The 24,852-nt window shown below is 43.0% G+C and overlaps 1 protein-coding gene across 9 annotated transcripts in view; it reads left to right on the forward strand.

Moving 5' to 3' along the window:
- The first annotated feature begins 4,598 nt into the window (after nucleotides 1-4,598).
- The window catches only part of LOC118649176 (zinc finger protein 420-like), an 85,509-nt gene continuing 65,255 nt past the window's right edge, over nucleotides 4,599-24,852 (forward strand). For all 9 annotated transcript variants that reach the window (XM_036295995.1, XM_036295998.1, XM_036296001.1 and 6 more), the window contains exons 1-3: nucleotides 4,599-4,772; nucleotides 6,751-7,046; nucleotides 9,736-9,862. In XM_036295995.1, coding sequence (XP_036151888.1) covers nucleotides 7,032-7,046; nucleotides 9,736-9,862 — 142 coding nt within the window. In that variant the 5' untranslated portion in view covers nucleotides 4,599-4,772; nucleotides 6,751-7,031. The remainder of the gene's footprint in view (nucleotides 4,773-6,750; nucleotides 7,047-9,735; nucleotides 9,863-24,852) is intronic.

Below are 24,852 nucleotides of genomic sequence, written 5' to 3' on the forward strand. Positions count from 1 at the left end.
CCCACTTTCAATTTTAATTCATATTATGGTATTCCCGAAGGAGTAATACTATGCAGAAATTCGATGGGGAAGTTTTCCTTTGTTTCTTTTTTATGGGTTGGGGCCACAACATTAGTAAGAAAGAAACAGCATCATAGCATCTTCTATAAAGTAAAGGCATGTCTGTGGGTGTGTCACTGTCTCTCAGAGAAGCAGCATCCCACCGAGACCCAGATTTCATTCTCTTGTCTGTCTTTTCTAAGCCTTTCAGCAGCCCCATTCAGGTTCACCTTGTCCTGGCGCGGCACACTTTTGAAAGATCTGCCTCCAGGCTCCCAGGGCCAGTTCCTGCCTCAAACTCTGCCCTTACAGGAAGTAGCTCTGGGAAACAGCTTCTGGGAGGGCGCAGCTGTTGCCAAGACAACCCCTGTAAGACTGACTTCCTTCAGTTCAGTTGCTGTTCGTCTTTATGTGAGGAACACCACCCATGGCTTTTATATAAGTAGATTCATAGCTAGACCAGAGGTATGTCCATTGGCAGTAGATCTCCATGGAGTGTTTTCCAAGCCATCACTGCAAGTTCCAGGTACAGCATGTAAGCAGAGAGTGGAGAAAAAAAAAAAGCCCCACATTTATTCTCCAGTGTCCAGTGCTGAATTTTACAAGGTGGTAAATATCAGTTCCTATCCATATGACACCCAAAGGACTGACAAAATCATTGCAGAGACAAGATGTTCAATAGTTGTAGCCAGTCAAGTGGAATGAAGTTAATTAGAAGAGGATGTTCTGCCAAGAAAAGACGGGGGCTCGCAAGCGGGCCACATCAGAACAAAGTCTTGCATGCAAGATTTATTGCTCCGAGGCAGAGTTTCCTTGGGTCCATGAGGGCATGGAAAGTTTAAGGGAGTGTATACTGCTGCAGGTTAAAAGGGTCTTTATATAATATAGGAAATCAATAGTTTAATGTATAACTTAGCTAAGATGATCTCATAGGCATGTCTGTTTACCATTGTTACTTGCTGTACTTCCAAATAAAAGTCACGAGAGCTTTGGAGGTTTTGCTACATGCCTGAGCGAGCGGTAGCCCTCTGCTTCTCTTAGCTCAATCCTGCTTGCCAAACTCATCTCAGCGTCACCGTTCACCTGCAGACCACCTGCAATAGTTCCATATTTTTCTACTTTCTGACATACCCCTGGAGCATTCCTATGTATCTATGTCTCCTGATATTTTTAACTAGGACTCATCTGGATCAGGAGCGTTATGAATTTGTTCTATTATAGGACATACTATGGGATCCAGATCATTCATAGAATTCAATCCCATCTAGACAGTAGTTCCATATTCTGGTACTGTAGTGAGGAATGTTGAGTAGGTGTATTGATATAAAATACACATTGTGCGATTCACATCCCTCGTGGTTCAGGGTTCAGGATCCAGAGAAGGGCCGTGCGCAAGTGATAGAGACTAGACGATAATAATTTGGAAATATTAGGGGCCAGTCAGAAGCCCAATGCAAGGGGAAGGACTTCCACTGGTTGGCTTTGCCAACCTTTTATTCAATTCTGGATACACATATAGCCCTTACGCAGGAAGGCAATTCCAATAACAGACAGACTATCTTAACGGTCAGTAAATACTGGTAAAGGTTTACTCTGAGACTATTTGGTCAGGAAATGGCTTGAGCCACCATTGTGTGGAGTAAACAGTTGGTGCATAGCTCTTGCCCTTGCCAGGGCTCAAGGTTCACCAGCATTCCAGGCCATGCCTTTAGTTTATAGCAGATGCTATGAGGCAAAGTAAGGGCATGACCAAGATATTTACAGACATTCTCTTGGGTTTCAATCCTACTCAACTACATGCACCTGAACTCTCAAGCCCACATCACTCAGCCATGTGGGGCCATGTGTTCGAACCATAGGTTTAAGCTTATAACTACAGCTGTTGGCTATAATTGTGCTGGGAGGGCCCTGTCCTCCAAGCTGGCACTTGCACATGGCAATGATAGGACTGTGCCCTCTCATCAGTCCAAGGCTTGAACCTGTCCAAAACACTGTAGCAGCTCCCCACAATAAAGTTTGAATTCTGTTTCTTGGTTACTAATGTTGTGGCCCCACCCCATAACAAAGAAACAAAGGAAAATTTCCCCATTGAATTTCTAAATAATATTATTCTTTCGGGAATACCATGATATAAATTAAAATTGAAAGTGGGTGCCGGAACCGGTTTGGCTCAGTGGATAGAGCGTCGGCCTGCGGACTGAAAGGTCCCAGGTTCGATTCCGGTCAAGGGCATGTACCTGGGTTGCGGGCACATCCCCAGTAGGAGATGTGCAGGAGGCAGCTGATCGATGTTTCTCTCTCATCGATGTTTCTAACTATCTCTCTCCCTTCCTCTCTGTAAAAAATCAATAAAATATATTTAAAAAAAAAAAAAAAAAGAAAGTGGGTGCAATCATCATGCTATTGAGAAATCTCAATAGTAAATGGGGTGTTTGTAATGGTACCAGATTTATTATCAAAAGATTCCGACCTAACATTATCGAAGCTGAAGTATTAACAGGATCTGAAGAGGGAGAGGTTGTTCTGATTCCAAGAATTAATTTGTCTCCATCTGACACTGGTCTCCCATTTAAATTGATTTGACGACGGTTTCCCATAATGCCAGCATTTGTGATGACTATTAATAAATCACAAGGACAAACTCTAGACAGAGTAGGCATGTTCCTACCTGAACCCGGTTTTGCACATGGTCAGTTATATGTTGCTTTCTCTGGAGTTTGAAGAGCATGTGATGCTACAGTTAAGGTTCTAAGTACTTCATCACAAGGGAAATTAGTCAAGCACTCTGAAAGTGTTTTCACTCTTCATGTGGTATACAGGCAGATACTAGAATAAGTTTAATCACTTTATCAGTCATTGTTTGCATCACTGTTGTTTTTATATCATGTTTTTGTTGTTTTCATGTCATGTTTTTGTCGTTTTTATATCATGCCTCTGTTGTTGTTATATTCTTTTGTTACTGTTTATATATTAATAAATTTATATATGATTTTCATATACATCTTACTAATTTCCTTTCAATTCTCACACTTCTTTATAGAGAAAGGGCAAATAGCAATATTAAAATATCTCTGCTAATTAATTCCCTTTAAAAATATATTTTATTGCCCTAACCGGTTTGGCTCAGTGGATAGAGCATCGTCCTGCGGACTGAAGGGTCCCGGGTTCTATTCCACTCAAGGGCATGTACCTTGGTTGTGGGCATATCCCCAGTAGGAGGTGTGCAGGAGGCAGCTGTTGGATGTTCCTCTCTCATTGATGTTTCTCTCTATCCCTCTCTATCCCTCTCCCTTCCTCTCTGTGAAAAATCAATAAAATATTTTTAAAAATATATATATATATTTTATTGATTTTTTACAGAGAGGAAGGGAGAGGGATAGAGAGTTAGAAACATCGATGAGAGAGAAACATTGATTAGCTGCCTCCTGCACACTCCCCACTGGGGATGTGCCCGCAACCAAGGTACATGCCCGAGACCAGAATCGAACTTGGGACCCTTGAGTCTGCAGGCCGATGCTCTATCCCCTGAGCCAAACCAGTTAGGACAATTAGTTCCCTTTTAATGTACACGAAATTTGTGCACTGGGCTACTAGTTCTTAATAATAAAGTGATGAACTTATGAAGGGGATAAAACCCTTGTAAACATCTATGGGTGCAAAGTTGGAGGACCTGAGTGTATAAAGCAAATATTGGTGGACATGAAAGCAGAGATTGATCTTTCCCATCTGGGATCTTTGTATTTTGGTTGGTGATTTGTAGGACTTGGGGAAATAGGGATACAGATGCTTCAAGATCTGTGAACTAAAATCACTTTTTCTCATATAGACGGTATTTTCCCTGATTTCCTAGAGTCTTTGAATGCACTGAGCATACATTTTGAGGATGACTAATTTATTTAACCTTTTTCTGTTTTTGTGTTGCTGTCATATCTTAAGCTATTGTAAAATCCGAGGTCATGGAGGTTTAACGCTATGTTTTTATCTAAGAGTTCTTACATTTAGCTCACATATGGCTTCTATGTCTTGGATAAATTATAACCATTTTTATTGCAGTCACCTGCTCAATGAGAGGCTCTAGGTGAACACCAAGGTTATTTTGTGAGAAGGAGGTGCAGAGAATAACAAATGTTTACTGTTCAAAAATCATATTCATGATATATTTTAACACTAATTATGTCATTTAAAAGCCCACTTTGAACCTTAGTTTTATCTCTTAACTTTCCATTTGGGTGCCTTCTGCTAACAGAGGGCACCTGGCCCTTTCCTCCCTTCAGAGAAGTAAAATAAACGCCCTCTCTCTGCTCCTGTCTCTTCTCTCCCTTGTGAATCCTTTCGCAGCCGCGTCACCAGCCAAAACCCTGACAGTGACGTGGGAAACTCCCCCAGGAAGGGCTGTCCCTGTGGGAGGAGGTGCGGGGACCCGGGGCTGCCCCCTCGCTCCTGCCCCGCCCTCCCTCCCTCTGACCCCGCACAGGCCTGGCCGCCGGGCTCGGCCCCGCCCCCATCGCGGAGCCGCTCAGCTCAGGCTCTGGCCCCGCCCACCCCGCAGGAGGCGCATGCGCAGTTCCTTGCAGACGCGGAAGCGGCTGTGGAGGGGAAGGTGGCGGTTCCCCCTGAGGAGGGTGTTTGTCTTTAAAGCTGACGCTCCCCGTCCCCCTCCCCGCAGGGAAGGCTGAGGGCGCTGCCGGCGCTGGAGTCCTTGTTGGGTCCCCGCCCCGGAGCCTCTCTCAGCGGTGAGTCCGCGTCCCGGGAGGCTGCGCGGTGCGGGCGCCACGTTCCTTTGGGAGGAAACGGAGGCCCCGGCCCGGGGTCTCTCCGCCTGTGGCTGTGGCCACCGTCTGCCGCGCGGTTTTCCCGCTGAAAACCGTTCCCGGGGCCGCCAATCCTCCCCGCGGGGCTGAGAGTCTGGGTCAGGGGGTTCCCGCCCTCTGCGCCCCTCCCCCCGCCCGGCGCTTTCCGCCCAAAGAGCCCGGATGGCTCCCGGCCTGGGGGTCTGCACCCCCCTCCTAGGCCCACCCCCGTTGAGTAAGGCGTCTGCCTGCCCGGGGAGCACAGTGTCCATGGGGGGGGCTCAGGGGGAAGGACGCGGTGTCCCCTGAAGAGGCGACCTGCCCGCGGGGAGGGGCTTTGTGGGCGCGGTGACTGCGGGGGGCGGGGGCCCAGGCTGGGGGGTCAGGAGAGGGACTGAGAGACAGACACGTGGGCGGGAGAGAGGGCAGCGAGGGGTCCACCGAAAGGGGGGCTCAGGGATGAGGGAGCAGAGGGAGCAGCCCTGAGTCAGCAGCTGTGGGAGCGGACAGACGGGAACAGGCAGCAGAGGGGCCACGGGCGTGGGGAGGGGAAGACGCAGACGTGTGTGGAGATGGAGCCTCAGAGACCGGGAGAAAGAGCCCCTGAAGGGAAGTAGGTTTCAGAAGTTTCATGGTCCAGGTGTAGGACAGACAGAGAGAAAAGGGGAGAGAGAGCAGGGGAGAGGGGGACGCAGGAAAGGACCACAGTGGAGAGAAAGGGAGCAGGAGACAGAGACAGATCCACAGACAGAAATACATAGTAGTGGGAGGAGGGAACCCTGATCTGGGTGAGGGGTGAGCTGATGGGTGGTGGATGGTTAAGTTGTGATATATCGGCTGGGGATATATATATATATCTGTTCATCTCCAGGAGGCAGGGAGAGGGAGAGTTAGAAACATCAATGAGGAAAGACAATCATTCATCAGCTGCCTCCTGCTCGCCCCACAGTAGGGATCAAACCTGCAACCTGGCCACATGCCCTGACTAGGAATCTAACCATGATCTCCTGGTTGATAGGTCCAATCTCAACCACTTAGTCTTGCCGCCTAAGCATGGCTTTATATATTTAATTTAACCGCTGAATTGTCTTAGTTATACAGATTTTAATGAGAATTATAAATCTCTAGTTTATAAGGCTTGGGAATTTTATAATATTTCGCTTCCAATTACAGCCCTTATTCACTCAGAGGGGAGAGACTTGTCTATTGGTCATGGGTTCCTTGTCATTTCCTGGGATTGAAACGAGGAGGTGACCTGAATCTGTCACCATCTGATCCTTTTTCCTTTTTAAATATATTTTATTGATTTTTTACAAAGGGGAGGGGAGAGAGGTAGAGAGTTGGAAGCATCGATGAGAGAGAAACATCAATTAGCTGCCCCCTGCACACCTCCTACTCGGGATGTGCCCGCAACCGAGGTTCATGCCCTTGACCTGAATTGAACCTGGGACCTTCCATTCTGCAGACCGTGGCTCTATCCAGGGAGCCAAACCGGTTAGCGCAATCTGCTGCTTTTTCAAGCATTATTAGAAGCCTTAGGTTTTTTGCTGTGGTGTGTGTTTGTGTGTGTGTGTGTGTGTGTGAGAGTGTGTGTGTGTTTCTTCCATGGATTTACTTTTTCTCTGTTTGACACTTAATTTATTTTTTAAAAACATACTGAGATAAATTCTCAGATTCCCTGAAGAGCTTTCAGAAAAGCCATCAGGGGTGATTTCCTCCATGGAGTTGGACAGCTGCTCTGGGTGGGGCATCATTGGTTCCTGAGGTGTCGCCGGGTAATTGGAAGGTGCGGACAGGGATAGCAGGAGGGTTGCAGGATGCCTTTGTGAGAGTGGGGAGCAAGCTTTATCCAGGGGAGGTAAGGGGATGCTCTGTTTGGTTTGGGGCTTAAGGACAGCAGCTCACGCTCTCATTTCTGTAGGAGTTAGTGGATGTCTTTGGGAGGAGAGACACATGAAGACACACACTTGAAAACTCACAGTGTGGTCTCCATGTAGGAGCTCATTGTTCCTCACTCTCTCCTGTGACCAAGGACAGGAGGGGTGGCCTTTTCTGCATTTCCGGGTCCTTCTGACTGTGAGTGTCCTGTGAGCTGATTGAGACGCTGTGCTGTCATGTTTGAAGGCACATTCTGTGACTCCTCAACATATCCTCGCCTGAGACGACAACCCAGACCCTGATCAGGACCAGGACCAGGACCAAATGGCTGCTTCTCAGGTAAAAGATGTGTCCTCGGTCACAGGCTGTGTTTCCTTTTCCTCTGACATCTGTGGATTTAGGACCTGCCACTTCTGATGTTGGTGCTCTTCATGCTCTTTTCCTTTACTTATTTAATTACCGGTTTTCTTGTGATAGTCAAGGTCAGCAGTGTATATAGTTTTTTCCTTTTGCCCAGAGCCTTTTCTGCATTCATGTTATGCAGGTTCCACCAGGTCAAGAAGATTTCCCACCTTTAATTGATGACTGTCAACTACTGAAAACATCCTTCTCTGACAGGTCAACCTTGGAAGGCAGCCATGTCTAACATCCCTACCGGGATGGGGCCAGAGGCTCGGGTATCGGTGAAGAAGGGAAATATAACTTTTAGGTTCAGGTGGCTGCAGCATCAGCTCTAGAATAAGCCTAAGGAAAAGCACATCTTACTGCTCAGAATAGGTCAGCAAGTTCTGAAAAGAAGAGTAAAGAGAAGAGACTTGTCACTAGATTAGTAAGAAAGACGTGCTATTTAAATCTTTACAGAACATGAGAGGTACACTGGATTGACACTTGCAAAAATTAATGTTCATTTATGACCATTTTCAGATAATGACTTGCTTATTTATGTATTTTTCCTATGACATGTCCTTTCCTGTGCCTCAGTCACTTGATACCCATTGTTCCAGTTCACCTGATAGTCCCTTGGCTGAGATGCTCCCCTAATCGTAGAATTTATTGAGAGATGTGCACAGACCATCCAGAAGCCACCCTCTTCGTCTTAGCTTCTATTTACTTTAAAAAATAAAAGCCCTACTTTTTTTTTTTTTTTAAATATATTTTATTGATTTTTTACAGAGAGGAAGGGAGAGAGATAGAGAGTTAGAAACATCGATGAGAGAGAAACATCGATCAGCTGCCTCCTGCACACCCCCTACTGGGGATGTGACCGCAACCCAGGTACATGCCCTTGACCAGAACCGAGCCAGGGACCCTTCAGTTCGCAGGCCGACGCTCTATCCACCGAGCCAAACCGGTTTCGGCAAAAGCCCTACTTTTATTTCCTACATATCACTGTCTTTTGACATGGGAGCTTCAACCAATCAGGCCTTCTTGCTGTAAATTTTTTTTATATTCTACACTCATTCATGGACATACTCGACATAATCACTTTTTATATTTTCCAGAAAGTTTACAAGAATCATATTATTAATGTATCTCCAATTCAGTTAAATTTCTATGATTGTAGATCTCCACTAATGACATTGAAAAATTTCCAAATAAATTAGCAACTCAGAAACAATAGGTCCAACATATTTTCTATCATTATGTGAGTTCATCTCCTTATTGTGTTTATAATACAGAAAGGGTATCATTCACAAGGATGTTCATGAAATTTATGCAATCACAAAATAACCGTGACTTCATTGACATGATAATTCTTTTTTCTATCTTTTTTAAATTGTAGGTAACTTCTCATAAGTGTGTGTCTCTACATAAAATGTTAGCATCGTTTGAGCTATATTTTCTTATTTGCTTAACCTGTCTTTATTCTTCTTCTCAGTTACAGAAACTGCTGTGAATATTCATGAGTTTTCTTTATGGGTATCGACCTGAGTTTGTTTCTTTTTTTAATTGTAGATCGAGTTTGGAAGAAAATTGAAGGTTTACTAGTAACTTTAATTAATATGTAACTTTATTTAACTTTTATTAATTAATTAACTTTAATTAATATGTTTCACAAAATATTCTATCAAAGGGAAAATAATCTTGTTCTAAGAATACTCATAGTAAAATTTCAAATAGGATTGTGGTTCCTATGTGTCCTATTCCATGAAAACTATAAATTCCATTAACAAATACTTTCACTTAAAAGTTATGTATGAATTTTTTCCTGTGTTTTCTCTTCTGTGTATTCAGAAGTATGACAAATGGACCAGAAACATTGGCATCACGAGTGAAAAGTGGGCTTGTTACACATGTGGAAATACAGGCCCCATCTGAGAACCTGGATCAGAATCTGTATTTTTAGAAAAGTGCAGTCGTGGTTGATTGTGTTACACTTCAGGCCGTGATTATGCTTCCAACTGAGCATGGCATCTCCAGCTGAGAAATACACACCACATACCCTGAACGATGCAAAACACAGCCCTCAGAAACCCATATTCCCGTGTTGATGCCCTAATTTTAAAGTTTGTTTTCCGCCCTAACCGGTTTGGCTCAATGGATAGAGCATCGGCCTGCGGACTAAAGGGTCCCAGGTTCGATTCTGGTCAAGGGCATGTACCTTGGTTGCGGGCACATCCCCAGTGGGGAGTGTGCAGGAGGCAGCTGATCTATGTTTCTCTCTTCATCGATGTTTCTAACTCTCTATCCCTCTCCCTTCCTCTCTGTAAAAAATCAATAAACTATATTAAAAAAAAAAAGTTTATTTTCCTGAAAAGTAAAATCTGTACCGTGGATTTTGGGACAGGTGTCATCCTCATTTGTTAGTGTTTGAAAACATACCAGAGAATCTTACTGGGCAAAGTGATCTTATTGGGTGATTCAGGATATTCCCCTTGGTCAAAACCTCTTCTCCTCACACGGTTTTCTTTTTTGTTTGTTTCTTTTTTTTCCTTCATTTTTTTTTTTTTATCTCCTAACACTGTTTTCATGTTGGCTGACATGAACTCTTCTGGTGACCGCTTGATAAACTTGTCTTTCCTTTCAGGGACCATTGACCTTCAGGGATGTGGCCATAGATTTCTCTCTGGAGGAGTGGGAATGCCTGGACCCAGCTCAGCGGAAATTGTACCTGGATGTGATGCTGGAGAACTACAGCAACCTGGTCTCCCTGGGTGAGGATGACTTCCTTCCTGAGTTCCTCTTCCACTCTCAGGGTTTTGTTTCCTTTATTATTTTAACATCTCTAGGAGGCTTCTGCTTTCTAGGGTAGACTTTCTGATTCTTGCTCTTAGGAAACAAATGGGCGTTTTCTGGTTTAGAAAAGAATGGCTTTGTTATGTATGTGAATGAGGAACTAAGTGTTTGAAAATTTTACTTGTTGTCTTGACTAAACAAGGTTCAGTCAGAAAACAATATTTTAGTGAATAATTTTCTAGAATATTCAAATATTCTACCATGTCTTCTATTTTTTTTAATTAATAAATCTTTTTTTTTTTTTTTTAAATATATTTTATTGATTTTTTACAGAGAGGAAGGGAAAGAGATAGAGAGTCAGAAACATTGATGAGAGAGAAACATCGACCAGCTGCCTCCCGCACACCTCCCACTGGGGATATGCCCGCAACCAAGGTACATGCCCTTGACCGGAATCGAACCCGGGACCCTTCAGTCCGCAGGCCGACGCTCTATCCACTGAGCCAAACCGGTTTCGGCAATTAATAAATCTTTATTGTTCAGATTATTACAGATGTTCCTCTTTTTTTCCCCCGATAGCTCCCTTCCACCTGGTTCCCACCCCACCCCACCCCATATCCTTACCCCCTCCCACTGTCCTCATCCATAGATGTAAGATTTTTGTCCAGTCTCTTCCTGCACCCCCCACACCTCCTTCCCCCCCAAGAATTGTCAGTATACTCCCTTTCTATGCCCCTGCTTCTATTATATTCACCAGTTTATTCTGACTTAATTTTTAGGTTCACTTGTTGATAGATATTTATTTGTTGTCACTTTGTTGTTCATAATTTTTAACTTTACCTTTTTCTTTTTCTTCCTCTTTTCAAAGAATATCCTTCAAAATTTCATATAATCCAGCTTTTTCTTGTCTGTAAAGCTCTTTATTGTACCTTCAATTCTACATGATAGCTTTGCTGGGTTGAGTAATCTTTTTTTTTTTTAATTAAATCTTTATTGTTCAGATTATTACATTTGTTCCTCTTTTTTCCCCCCCATAACTCCCCTCCTCCCAGTTCCCGCCCCACCCTCCGCCCTCACTCCCCACCCATTGTCCTCATCCATAGGTGCACGATTTTTGTCCAGTCTCTTCCCGCATCTCCCACACCCCTTTCCCCCCCAAGAATAGTCAGTCCATTCCCTTTCTATGTCCCTGATTCTATTATGATCACCAGATTATTTATTCACTTGATTCGTAGATTCACTTGTTGATAGATGCATTTTTGTTGTTCATAATTTGTATCTTTACCTTTTTCTTCTTCTTCCTCTTCTTAAAGGATACCTTTCAGCATTTCATATAATACTGGTTTGGTGGTGATGAACTCCTTTAGCTTTTCCTTATCTGTGAAGCTCTTTATCTGACCTTCAATTCTGAATGATAGCTTTGCTGGATAAAGTAATCTTGGTTGTAGGTTCTTGGTATTCATCACTTTGAATATTTCTTGCCATTCCCTTCTGGCCTGCAAAGTTTCTGTTGAGAAATCAGCTGACAGTCATATGGGTACTCCCTTGTAGGTAACTGAGTTTCTTTCTCTTGCTGCTTTTAAGATTTTCTCTTTGTCTTTTGCTCTTGGCATTTTAATTATGATGTGTCTTGGTGTGGTCCTCTTTGGATTCCTTTTATTTGGGGTTCTCTGCACTTCCTGGACCTGTAAGTCTATTTCTCTCACCAGGTGGGGGAGGTTTTCTGTCATTATTTCTTCAAATAGGTTTTCAATATCTTGCTCTCTCTCATCTTCTGGCACCCCTATAATTCTGATGTTGGTATGCTTGAAGCTGTCCCAGAGGCTCCTTACTCCTTACACTATCTTTGTATTTTTGGATTCTTTTTTCATTTTGCTTTTCCAGTTGGGTGTTTTTTGCTTCTTCGCATTTCGAATCTTTGACTTGATTCTTGCGCTCCCCTGGTCTGCTGTTGGGTGTCTGTATAATATTCTTTATTTCAGTCAGTGTATGCTTAATTTCTAGTTGGTTCTTTATCGAGGGTCTCATTAGATTTCTTGAGGATCTCACTACATTTATCAGCGGCTTCTAGACAGTTCTTGAGAGACCTTAAAAGTGTGGTTCTGAACTCAATATCCTCCATTGACAGTTTTGTCCTGTTTCTTTGTCTCCGCATTTTTTATGCTTTCTTCGTGCACCCCCTAGTGGTCTTTCTGCACAGTCTTGTTGTAGTTAAGCCTTGATTGTTGTCAGCAATACCGGGGGTGATTTGACCTCCAGGCTAACTGGCTATGAGAGTCCGCTGCTGTGTCTGCAGTGGGAGAGCTTCTGTGCTGGATCTCTAGGGCAGTGCTAATCTAGCATTTGCCTGAGGCTATCTGGCAAATGGCTCTGCGCAGGGCTTGGGCGGGGCGGGTCCCTGGGGATCTACAGGGCGGGCCGGAGGGAGCAGTTATGGCTGCTCTCTGTTCCGTCCCTAGGCGCTCTGCCTCACAGAGTCCCAGCAACCGCTGCAAACCTCAGAGAGAAAGCTGCCTTCGATTTCCGACCGAAGCCAGACAGTCCCGCTTCTCCCGTTTGAGTCTGGGTCCCTAGAGACTCGCCCGGATCTGGAGCTCAGAGTCTGAAACTCCCTCCCGATTGAAAACAACAACCGCGCCCTCCGCCGCCAGCTCCGCGCGCACTCTGCACCTCAGTATTTCACTTCAGCACTGCGCCTCCTCTGAGTCTGGGTATGATATTCTCTTTCCTCCTAGTTGTAGAATTTCCACTCAGCCAGCCTTCCTGTGATTCTGGATGATGTCCGTTCCGTCTTTAGTTGTTTTTTGAAGTGGTTGTTCGAGGCAGCAATCTCCGGTGTTAACCTATGCCGCCATCTTGGTTTTTTTGGCTGTCTGTTTCGGTTGAGTAATCTTGGTTGTAGGTTTTTGCTATTCATCACTTTGAATATTTCTTTCCACTCCCTTCTGGCCTGCATGGTTTCTGTTGAGAAATCAGCTGACAGTTGTATGGGTATTCCCTTGTAGGTAACTCACTGTTTTTCTCTTGCTTCTTTTAAGATTCTCTCTTTGTCTTTTGCCCTTGGCATTTTACTTATGATGTGTCTTGGTGTGGTCCTCTTTGGATTCTTCTTATTTGGGGTTCTCTTTGCTTCCTGGACTTGTAAGTCTATTTCTTTCATCAGGTAGGGGAAATTTTCTGTCATGATTTCTTCTAATAGGCTTTCAGTATCTTGCTCTCTCTCTTCTAGCACCCGATAATTCAGATGTTGGTACGTTTGAAGTTGTCCCAAAGGCTCTTTACACTATCTTCATATTTTTGGATTCTTTTTTCGTTTTGCTTTTCCGTACAGGTGTTTTTTGCTTCTTTGTATTTCAAATCTTTGACTTGATTTTTGGGATCTTCTAGTCTGCTGTTGGATCTCTGTATATTATTTTTAATTTCAGTCAGTGTATGTTTAATTTCTGACTGGTCCTTTTCCATTTCTTTTGGCATTCTCATTAAGATCCTTGAAGTCTCACTAAGTTCCTCGGAGGTTCGTTGAAGGTTCTTGAGTAGCCTTATAACTGTGGTTTTGAACTCTATGTCCTCCATTAGTTTTCTTTCCTTTATTTCTTTCATTTGTGACATGTTTCTCTGTCTCCGCATTTTTGGCTGACTGCGAGAACCCGCTGAGTCTGCAGTGGAAGAACTGCTGTGCTGGAGACACCCTTATGGGGTAGAACTTGCTTCAGTGGGACTTTGGTGCTCACTGAGTCTGCTTCCTGAGCGTGTCCCTTATGGATGTGAGGAGTTGAAATCTGGTATCTGGCCAGGGGTACCCTGGATCCTGGATCTCCTAGTCAACCACTGTGTGAGTCCACCTTGCAGGAGCTACAGCGATATTAGCAGATTTCTCCTCTTCGTTTGGGGTTTGGAAGTTTTAGAGCTTTCTGTCCCAGCTGCAGTTTGTTAGGTTATGCTGCAAAAGTGCAGGTGATTCTTTTGTGTTGCTGGGCACAGCTTGGGTGGGGATGTAAATTGAGTAAGGCGGGGTCTCAGAGAATCACCAGGGCGGAGCAAACAGCAGTGGCTGTCATTAGCAGTCTCCGCGACTCCTTGGGTCTCCACGACTCTGCGTCTCTGCGTCCCCGAGTCCCGTACCCCCACAGCAACAATGATCTCTGCAAGCAGCTCTATGAGAAAGCCACCCTCCCTTTCCGACCCGCTGCAAGACAGTCCAGTTTCTCCTCATAGGAAACTGGGACCCCAGAGTCTCGCCATAAACGAGTTCAGTGCATTTGAGAGCTTGTATCCCCTTCCGATTGAAAAAAACTGCTCACCCAGGTGTAGCCGCCTTGCACACGCCTCTGTACCTCTGTTCTTGGCGCCTCTGCACTGCCTACCCGGTCTCAATGTGCTTTTCTCTTTCCTTCTAGTTGTAGAACTTTCACTCGGCCAGCTTCCTGTGGTTCTTGATGATAGCTGTTTTGTTTCATAGTTGTAGTTTTAATATTGTTGTGGGGGCCAGCACGTACAGGTTTATACCTTATGCTGCCAACTTCTCTACCATGTCTTCTTGCCAGTGGACAAACTGGATTAGAAATAGGAGAATCTCTATCAAATCTAAGTTTCTTTCACTTCAAATCTTCCTTTTCCTTGTGTATTCCGTAGTTTCCTTGTGTGACAGTGTCTATTTAACTCACAAAGTTTTTCAATAAGTTACTGCCCTTTGTGGCCTTAGAACATCGCCCATCTGTAGGAGAGTCTCCATTGTTACCCGATTTGTTTATCACTATCATCTTGTGATTCTCTCTTGTTCAGTTCCAAAGTTACCTGTGACTGTGTCATATGTGTTTTCACTTTCTGATTAGATCTTTGTCAGATTGTGGTTTTGTATTGTCAAGTGCTGATACAACATGCTGGAATGTTCTTTGGTAATAAGTGAGTTACAAAATACTGGGCACCTCATATTTAGGAAAACATTGTGTTCTTCCATTTAAGTTTACTTTAGGAAAAAGGAATGATTATGTTTTTCAGTATCTTTCCTTAGTATGTCTCTTAATCATGTTATACTTAACCTGAAATATTTAGTTTAATTTTTCATTTGTTTTGTATTGATTTAAGAGAAATAGAGAACAGTAAAGACAGAGGGGTGGGGAGAGAGAGGGAGGGAGAAAGAGATAAATATCAATTTGTTATCCCATTTATCTACGCATTTATTGGTTGATTCTGTCATGTGCCCTGATTGCGGATCGAACACGCAACCTTGCCAACCTTGGCATACTGCAACTATGCTCTAAACAACTGTGCTACCTGGCCAGGGCTGAAATGTTTATTTTATTTATTTATTTAGATTTGAAATGTTTATTTTAAACATTAGTCATTCTCTGCACATTTTACAAATTTCTTACGGTTCTTTTTTTTTTTTTTTTTTTTAATATATTTTATTGACTTTACAGAGAGGAAGGGAGAGGGGTAGAGAGTTAGAAACATCCATGAGAGAGAAACATTGATTCAGCTGCCTCCTGCATACTCCCCACTGGGGATGTGCCCGTAACCAAGGTACATACCCTTGACCAGAATCGAACCTGGGACCCTTCAGTCCGCAGGCCAATGCTGTGTCCACTGAGCCAAACCGGCCAGGGCTTATTACGATTCTTTTTTTTTTTATAAATGAGGCAGTTTTGTTTCTTTTCTTTTCTTTTCTTTTTTACTTTAGGATTGATTGCACCTATACATTTTGTGTAGGAGTATCAGAAATAATGACAAAAATTTCTCTCAAATTTTTTTTTTGTATTGATTTTTATTAGAGAGTAAGAGGAAGGGGAAGAGAGAGACATTGATTTTTTTGTTGTTTCACTTATTAATGCATTCATTGCTTCAATATATTTGTACCCTGACCATTGATTGAAACCCCAACCTTGTTGTATCGGGATGATGCTTTAACCAACTTAGCTACCATGCCAGAGCCCCAAAATGCTTTTTAATTAAAATTATACATATATTTTTGAATGATTTGAATTCATTTCCTGTGAATTTTCCTTCCATGTAACATATGTCATAATGCAAAATGCTTGCTGTTCATGGAGGCACAATTACAGTTTAAATTTATAGTTATTGTAAATGAGTTATTTTCCACTAGTACATGTATTTATTATCCACAATTTGGGGGAGAAATATTCTATTCTTCTCTTTCACATTAAAAAAAATTTTTTTTTTTTTTATTTAAGAGAGAAAGGGAGAGGGAGAGAGAGATGGAAACATCAGTGATGAGAGAGAATCATTGATTGGCTGCCTCCTGCACACCCCACCCTGGGGATTGAGCCTGCAACCCAGGTATTTGCCCTGACCGGGAATCGAACCATGACCTCCTGATTCATAGGTCAGTGCTCCACCACTGAACTACACCTGATGTGCTAGCCTCATTTTTTAAATTATTCTTTTATCTTTTTGATGTTCTGATTGGATGTTAATATGCTTCCTTATATTCCAAATCTCTGATTTAATACTCTTCGTCATCTATTCTACTTTATTTGTTTGTTTATTTTTTGTTAATCCTTACCCAAGGATATTGTTCCATTGATTTTTAGAGAGAGAGTGCCAGGATAGGGGGGAGACAGAGAAACACTGATGTGAGAGAGACACATCGATTGGTTGCCTCCCATATGAGCTGATGAGGGCTGGGTTTCAAGCCTGCAACCGAGGTACATGCCCTTGCCCGGAATTGAACCCAGGATTCTTCATTCCTCGGTGGATACTCTATCCACTGAGCCAAACGGAATTGGGCATTAATCTACTCTACTCTAGATTCACTGTAATATTTAAATTTATTTCATTAATGGATTCTTCATTTCTGACTGATATGTTTAATGGTTTCCATGTTCTTTTTTATTCTATTGAAGTTTTCGTGATGTTTCTTTTTTTTTTTTTTAAGAACAAATTTCCCTTTTTTTTTTTTTTTTTTTTTTTTTAAATATATTTTATTGATTTTTTACAGAGAGGAAGGGAGAGAGATAGAGAGTTAGAAACATCGATGAGGGAGAAACATCGATCAGCTGCCTCCTGCACATCTCCTACTGGGGATATGCCCGCAACCCAGGTACATGCCCTTGACCGGAATCGAACCTGGGACCTTTCAGTCCGCAGGCTGACGCTCTATCCACTGAGCCAAACCGGTTTCGGCTTCGTGATGTTTCTTGAACTTCATTATAACCATTGCTTTGAACTCTGTGTCTGGTAGTCTGCTTGCCTCCATTTCTTCTGGAGATTTCTCCTTTTCTTGTATTTGGGACCTGTTTTTTGTCTTCTCACTTGGCTGGGTCTTTGTGTTTGTGTATTAGGTAGAGCTGCGCCATCTGCTTGACTTTGTAGCCTTGCTCAAGTAGGCATTCTGTAGGGCCCAGTGGCACGCCCTCCCGAGTCACTCCAGCTAGGTGCTCCAGGCCTGTGTTGTGTGTGGGTTGTGTTTTCTGTCCTGCTGTCGTGGAGCCTTGATTGTTGTTGCCATATTACTGAAGGGATCATCCCCTAGGCCAGTGATGGCGAACCTATGACGTGTGTCAGAGGTGATACATGAACTCATATTTTTGGTTGATTTTTCTTGGTTTAATGGCATTTAAATATATAAAATAAATATCAAAAATATAAGTCTTTGTTTTACTATGGTTGCAAATATCAAAAAATTTCTATATGTGACACGGCACCAGAGTTAAGTTAGGGTTTTTCAAAATGCTGGCACGCCGAGCTCAAAAGGTTCGCCATCACTGCCCTAGGCAGATTGACTGTGAGGACCAACTGCAACTTCAGAAGAAAAGCAACAGTGCTTAGATCAAGCCTCGAGTGTGGGGCTTGAGTGTCCACCAAGTCTGCCCCGTGAGTGTGTCTCTCCTGGAGGTTGTTGGGTTGTTATATGGCGGGGGCAGGGTGGGGGGAGGATGAAGCTATCTCACGGTGTGGGCCAAAGTCAGTCACCACATGTGTCTTTCTAGGGCCACTTGATACAAGCTATAGAGCGACCTGCAAATGGATATTTCTTTTTTTCTTCTTAAATATGTTTTTATTGATATTAGAGAGAAAGGGAGAAGGATAGAAAGATAGAAACATCATTGATCAGCTGCCTCCTGCACGCCCCCGACTGTGCATGGAGCCTGCAGTCTCTGTCTAAACTCAGCTAGTGAAGACAATGAATGGACTCCGGCATTGTTAACTATGTTTTTATTGATTTTAGAGAGAGAGAGGAAAGGAGATAGATAGAAACATCATTGATTAGCTGCCTCCTGCACGCCCCCTACTGTGTATGGAGTCTGCAGTCCAGGCATGTGCCCTGATTGGGAATTGGACCAGCGACCTCTTGGTTCATGGGCCAATGCTCAACCACTGAGTTGCACCAGCTGGACAATGGCTGCTGCTTGTGTTTACCTTGGAGTTGCCCAGGAGAGGTCCAGCTGCCATCCAAAACTAGTTGCCACCAAAGCCAAGCCTCAAGCCACTTAAGTGTGACGTACGGGGCACATGAAAGCCAAGTGCTGCTTGTTTGAGGGATTTGGGGAACGTCTGAAGCATGAGAAAAAAGAGGCCTTTTTTTTTTTTTTTTTAAATATATTTTATTGATTTTTTACAGAGAGGAAGGGAGAGAGATAGAGAGTCAGAAACATCGATGAGAGAGAAACATCGATCAACTGCCTCCTGCACATCCTCTACTGGGGATGTGCCCGCAACCCAGTACATGCCCTTGACTGGAATCGAACCTGGGACTTTTCAGTCCGCAGGCCGATGCTCTATCCACTGAGCCAAACCGGTTTCGGCAAAAAAGAGGCCATTTTTATGGAAAAGCCACTAAACCTAGCAAAGCAGCTCCGGCGGGCCCCCAAGTTGGGTAGGACAAGTTCTCTAGCAGTCAGTAGGTCAAAGCTACAGTGTTAACCAGGTTGATGGAGACCCATATGGTCCACGCTTGCTGACTTTGTGGGAAGGTCTCAGAAATGAACAATGGACTCTAGCAGCACTTTTCTCTGACAGAAACCTGCCCTTCCAGCTGTGGACTGACGACAGACAGACAATTCAGTTTCTCCCTGTCTGTCCAGCTGATGATGCCCTGGTGCTAGAGCTCAAAGTGAGTGAGTCCAGGAGTAAGTCTGTGTGCAGGCCCTTATGAGGAAATCCTGCCCTAGCCAGTTTGGTTGGACCAGTGGACTGAAAGGTCCCCAGTTCAATTCTGGTCAAGGGCACATGCCCGGGTTGCAGGCTCGATCCCCAGTGTGGGCGTACAGAAAGCAGCCGATCAATGATTCTCATCACTGATGTTTCTATCTCTCTCTCCCTACTCTCCCTTCCTTTGTGAAATCAATAAAAATATATTTAAAAATAATAATCATTAAAAAAAAAAGGAAATCCTGTGACTCCAGCATCCCTCAGTCTCACTCAGCCCCAGTGTACACAGGTTGAGTGTTTCCTTTGTTATGATAGGTGCCCCACGTTTAGTTCTTTGCATTTGTAGTTTTTGTTAATAAATGAGGGAAGTGAATGATAGTTCTCAACACATATCTGGAGGACATTCAAGTATGAGTCAGCCTTATGTCTATTTCCATTAAAGTCATGTGTATGTTTGTCTGTAACCCTTACCCCTACTTTGCTCATGACTCACCTTGTTTCTTCTGCTCAGGTGTTGGAGAATGGTTGCTTTTTCCTGTGTAGTTATGGACATACACTTAATATATGTTTTTATGGATGAATTTATATTCTCTTTATGTGAGATAAAAACTTGTTACCATCGAAGGTAGTTTTTTTTTTTTTAAATATATTTTATTGATTTTTTACAGAGAGGAAGAGAGAGGGATAGAAAGTTAGAAACATCGATGAAAGAGAAACATCGATCAGCTGCCTCCTGCACATCTCCTACTGGGGATGTGCCCGCAACCCAGGTACATGCCCTTGACCGGAATCGAACCTGGGACCTTTCAGTCCACAGGCCGACGCGCTATCCAGTGAGCCAAACCGGTTTCGGCCGAAGGTAGTTTTTGAAAAGTTTTATAATTCTGTCTCTTTTAGATCTTATTTTTTATTTTCAATTTTGGTAAAAAACATGAATAGAGCTGGCCTGTGTGGTTCATTTGGTTATATCGTTGTCTCCTACACTGAAAGGTCACCGATTCAATTCCTGTTCAGGGTACCTAGGTATGGGCTCAGTCGTGGTTGCAGTGTATGTAGGAGGCAGAGGATCAATGCTTCCCTTTCACATTGATGTTTCTTGCTCTCCCTTCCTCTCTATAAAAGTCAATAAAGAACCATAACCGGTTTGGCTCAGTGGATAGAGTGTCAGCCTGCGGACTGAAGGGTCCCAGGTTCAATTCCAGTCAAGGGCATGCACCTTGGTTGCGGGCGCATCCCCAGTGGGGGGTGTGTGGGAAGCAGCTGATGGATGTTTCTCTCTCATTGCTGTTTCTAACTCTCTACCCCTCTTCCTTCCTCTCTGTAAAAAAATCAATAAAATATATTAAAAAAAATCAATAAAGATTTTTAAAAACACAATAACATGATTAAAAATCTATCTTCTTTACCATCTGTAGCTGTACAGTCCAGTGGTATTAAGTATCTCGCCTTGTGCATTTGATGTCTCAAAACATTCATCTTGCAGAAATGTCTCAATATGCATTAAAAAACTACTTCCTCATTTGTTTTAAAAGCAAGGCCCGTAACTCCCCCCCCCCCTTTTTTTTTGAGGTGAAGGACATTAGATTACTCACCTAAGGAAAATCCTACGGTTTCTTTCTCTTTGTCACTTGTGTGCTTCACTTAAAAAATGCCCTCAAGGTTTCTCTCTGTATATCAGTTGATGATATCTACTTCTGTTTCATGGCAGAATCGTCTCCCATTGTACGTATATAGTAAACTTTCTTCATTAATTCAACTAACTATGCATGAACTTTTGAGTAGTTTCCACCTATCACTGGCTTTTGTGAATAACATTAGAATGGACACAGATGTGCAAATGTCTCTTGTCATTTCTCCTGTAAATGTTCTTTTTTTATAAATACCTAGAAATGGGATGGCTGCATCATGGGATTATTCTGTTTGTAATTTTTTGACAAATGCTACTGTGTTTTTCATACTGTTGGCACCAATTGATGTTTCATTCAGCCATATATAGGGTCCATTTTCTCAACAGTTTATAAAACACTTTATACACTTTGCTTCTTTTTTAAAAATTATCTTTTAAAGTATTACATATAGTATTCCATTTGTCTCCTTTTCCCAACATTGACTTCTCCCCGGCCACCCCCAACCCCTATACTTTGTTTCTTTGATCCTGGTCATCCTTATTCTTCTGAAGTGACATCTTGAATTGTTGTTTTTTATGTAGGTTACAAATGTTCATTTATTATATGTGCATGAAAAAATGATAGGAAAATGCTGGTTGGTGTGGTTCAGTGGTTAGGACATCTGCCCAAGCACCAAAGGGTCATGGGTCCAATCCCTGCCCCATTGGGTCATGTGTGGAGGGCTAGTAATCAGTTTCTTTCTCTCTCACTCTCCCCCTTCTGTCTCTCCATTCCACTTTCTTTAAAAATCAGTGGAGCCTGGCTGACATAGCTCAGTGGTTGAGCGTCAACCCATGAACCAGGAGGTCATGGTTCGATTCCCAGTCTGGGCACATGCACAGGTTGTGGTCTCGATCCTCAGAGTGGGGCATGTAGGAGGCAGCCGGTCAATGATCACTGTAATCATTGATGTTTCTATCCCTCTCTCCCTCTGCCTTCCTCTCTGAAGTCAATAAAACTATATTTAAAAATATGTAAACATAAAAAATCAATGGAAAATCATCCTTGGGTAAGGATTACAACAACAACAGCAAAAAACGATAAGAAAGCTTCCCGGACCTGAGATCAGATACTTCAAAGAAAAAGTCTGTGATCGAGGAGCACTTTTAGCCAGGCCCATGTGGCGCAGTGGTTGAGTGTCGACCTTATGAATGAGGAGGTTACAGTTCGATTCCTGGTTGGGGCACATGCAGTGTTGTGGGCTAGATCCTCAGTGTGGGGCATACAGGAGGCAGCCAATCGATGATTCTCTTTCATCATTGATGTTTCCATCCTTTCATCTCTGGAATCAATAAAAATATATTTTCAAAACAAAATAAAGATCACTTTTAGATGCACAGCAAAATGGTGTAGAGGTAATGACAATTCCCACATGCTCTCTGCATAACGTGCCCCTTCTCTGTTTTTTACCAGTGGTACATTGATTATATATTAGAAGCTACATTGGCACATTATTACCACTCAAAGTTGTAGTTCACCTTAGGGTTCACTGCTGCTTTGTACACTGTAGAGATGAGGAAAAATTTATGATGGCACATTTCCAAAATGATAGTCTACAGATTAGCTTCTAGGATCTAATGATTCTCTCTACTCTGCCTGTTCTTCCCTATTTTCCCTACACTCTAGTAACCATTGATTTGTTTACTGGGTTCTTCATTTTCTTTTCTGAAATGTCATAGTTATCTTATAATATGTCACCTTTTCAAATTGGATTCTTTATTTTTTGTATTGATTTTTTGAGAGAGGGAAACATCAATTTGTTGTCCCACTTATATATACATTTATTTATGATGGATTTTCGTATGTGCCCTTATCCAAGATCGAATCCCCATCCATGGTATATTTGGGTGATGCTATAACAAATTCAGCTACCTGACCAGGTAGATTGGATTCTTTCACTTAATTCTATGTATCTAAGTTTCTATCCTATCTCTTCATGTTTTGATGTATTATTTATAGTGCTGAATAGTTTTCTATTGTATATACCTCAGTTTAATTATCCATTCACTTGTTGACACACACCTTTGTTGCTTCCATTTTTTTGAAGTTATGAAGATGCTATAACAAGCACCTTGTAGGCTTTTGCGTAGACACAGATAGTCCTGGGACTCGACATACTTCGTTTCATGGTTACGTTGCCATCTTCCATTTATTATTAAAAAAAGAAGTTCCGCTAGGAGAAAACAAGATGGCAGCATAGGTAAACAAAGGAAATTGCTGCCTCGCACAACCACTTCAAAAATACAACTAAAAGACAAAACGTACATCATCCAGAACCAAGGAAGGCTGGCTGAGTGGAAATTCTACAACTAGAAGGAAAGAGAAAAGCACACTGAGACTCAAAGGAAGTGCGGAAGTGAAGTGCAGAGGTATGGAGGCGCACATGGAAAGGGCTGGCAACTGAGGACACGGTTGTCTTTGTCTTTTTCAATCGGGAGGGAGTCTCAAGCTGCTGACTGCTCTGAACTCCAGTTCCAGGCGAGTCTCTGGGGAACTGGACTCATATGGGGAGAAAGTGGACTGTCTGGCATCGGTCAGAACTCGAGGGCAGCTTTCTCTCAGAGGTGCTTGCAGGGATTACCGGGACAATGAGACGTGGGACCTCTTAGGGTAGGACTGAGGATCTTCCATAGCTGTTTGCTCCACCCTGTTGATTCCCTGAGACCCCCGCCCCACCCAAGCTGTGCACAGAGGCTTTTGCATATGAAAGGCCTGGCCCTTTGTAATCTGAAAATTACCTAACAAACTGCAGCTGGATCAGAGAGTCCCAGAACTTCCAAAAGAAGGCCCAAGACCCCACAGCAGCTTGCATTGCTTCACAGCTGGGCCTCATCTGGGCACCTCCAAACCCCAAACAAAGAAGAGGAATCTGCAGATCTCTCCATACCTCCTGCTGGGTAGCCTCAGGCAGAGGCTAAATTAGCACCTCCTTAGAGATCCAAGAGCCAGTCTACCCAGTGGTCAGAGTGGGACCATGCAGATTACAACTCCTCAGATCCATAAGGGACACACTCAGGGGGCAGAATCAGTGAGCACCAAAGCCCCAATGAAGCAAGTCTTGCCCCAGAAGGGTGTCTCCAGCACAGAAGTTCTCCCACCATAGACAGAGCTGATTCTCACAGCCAATTAGCCTGGAGGTCAATTCCTCCTAGTGATACATACAACAATCAAGGCTAAATTACAAGAAGACTGTGCACAAAGCCCACAAAGGGGTGCACCAAGAGTGTCCACCTCAGGTAATTGGGGAGGCTGAGCCACTGGGCCCTATAGGACACCTAGCACAGAAAGCCACTCTATCAACACAGGGAAGCATAAAATATGCGGAGTCAAAGAAACAGGTCACAAATGACAGAAATGGAGGAAAGCAAACTACTAGAAATAGAGTTCAAAAGCACAGATATAAGGTTTTTCAAGAATTTTCTAGAAACCGCCAATAAATTTAGTGAGACCCTCAAGAAATCCAATAAGACCCTCAAGGATATGAATAAGGACCAACTAGAAATTAAGCATACACTGACTGAAAGAAAGAATATTTTATAGAGTTCTAACAGCAAACTTGAGGATCGCAAGAATCAAGTCAAAGATTTGAAATATGAAGAAGCAAAAAACACCCAACAGGAAAAACAAAAAGAAAAAAGAATCCAAAAGTATGAAGATAGTGTAAGGAGCCTCTGGGACAACTTCAAGCGAACCAACATCCGAGTTATAGGGGTGCCAGGAGAAGAGAGAGAGCGCAAGATGGTGAAAACCTATTTGAAGAAATAATGACAGAAAACTTCCCCTGCCTGGTGAAAGAAATTGAGTTACAAGTCCAGGAAGTGCAGAGAACCCCAAACAATAGGAACCCAAAGAGGACCACACAAAGACATGTCATAATTAAAATGCCAAGAGCAAAAGACAAAGAATCTTAAAAGCAGCAAGAGAAAAAAAGTCAGTTACCTACAAGGGAGTACCCATATGACTGTCAGCTGATTTCTCAACAGAAAGTATGCAGACCAGAAGGGAGTGGCAAGAAATATTCAAAGTGATGAATAGCAAGAACCTACAACCAAGATGACTTTACCCAGCAAAACTATCATTCAGAATTGAAGGTCAGATAAAGAGCTTCACAGATAAGAAAAAGTTAAAGGAGTTCATCACCACCAAACCAGTATTATATGAAATGCTGAAAGGTATCCTTTAAGAAGAGG

Source organism: Myotis myotis, unplaced genomic scaffold (assembly GCF_014108235.1).
Source record: "Myotis myotis isolate mMyoMyo1 unplaced genomic scaffold, mMyoMyo1.p scaffold_m19_p_28, whole genome shotgun sequence".
Classification (NCBI taxonomy): Eukaryota; Metazoa; Chordata; class Mammalia; order Chiroptera; family Vespertilionidae; genus Myotis; species Myotis myotis.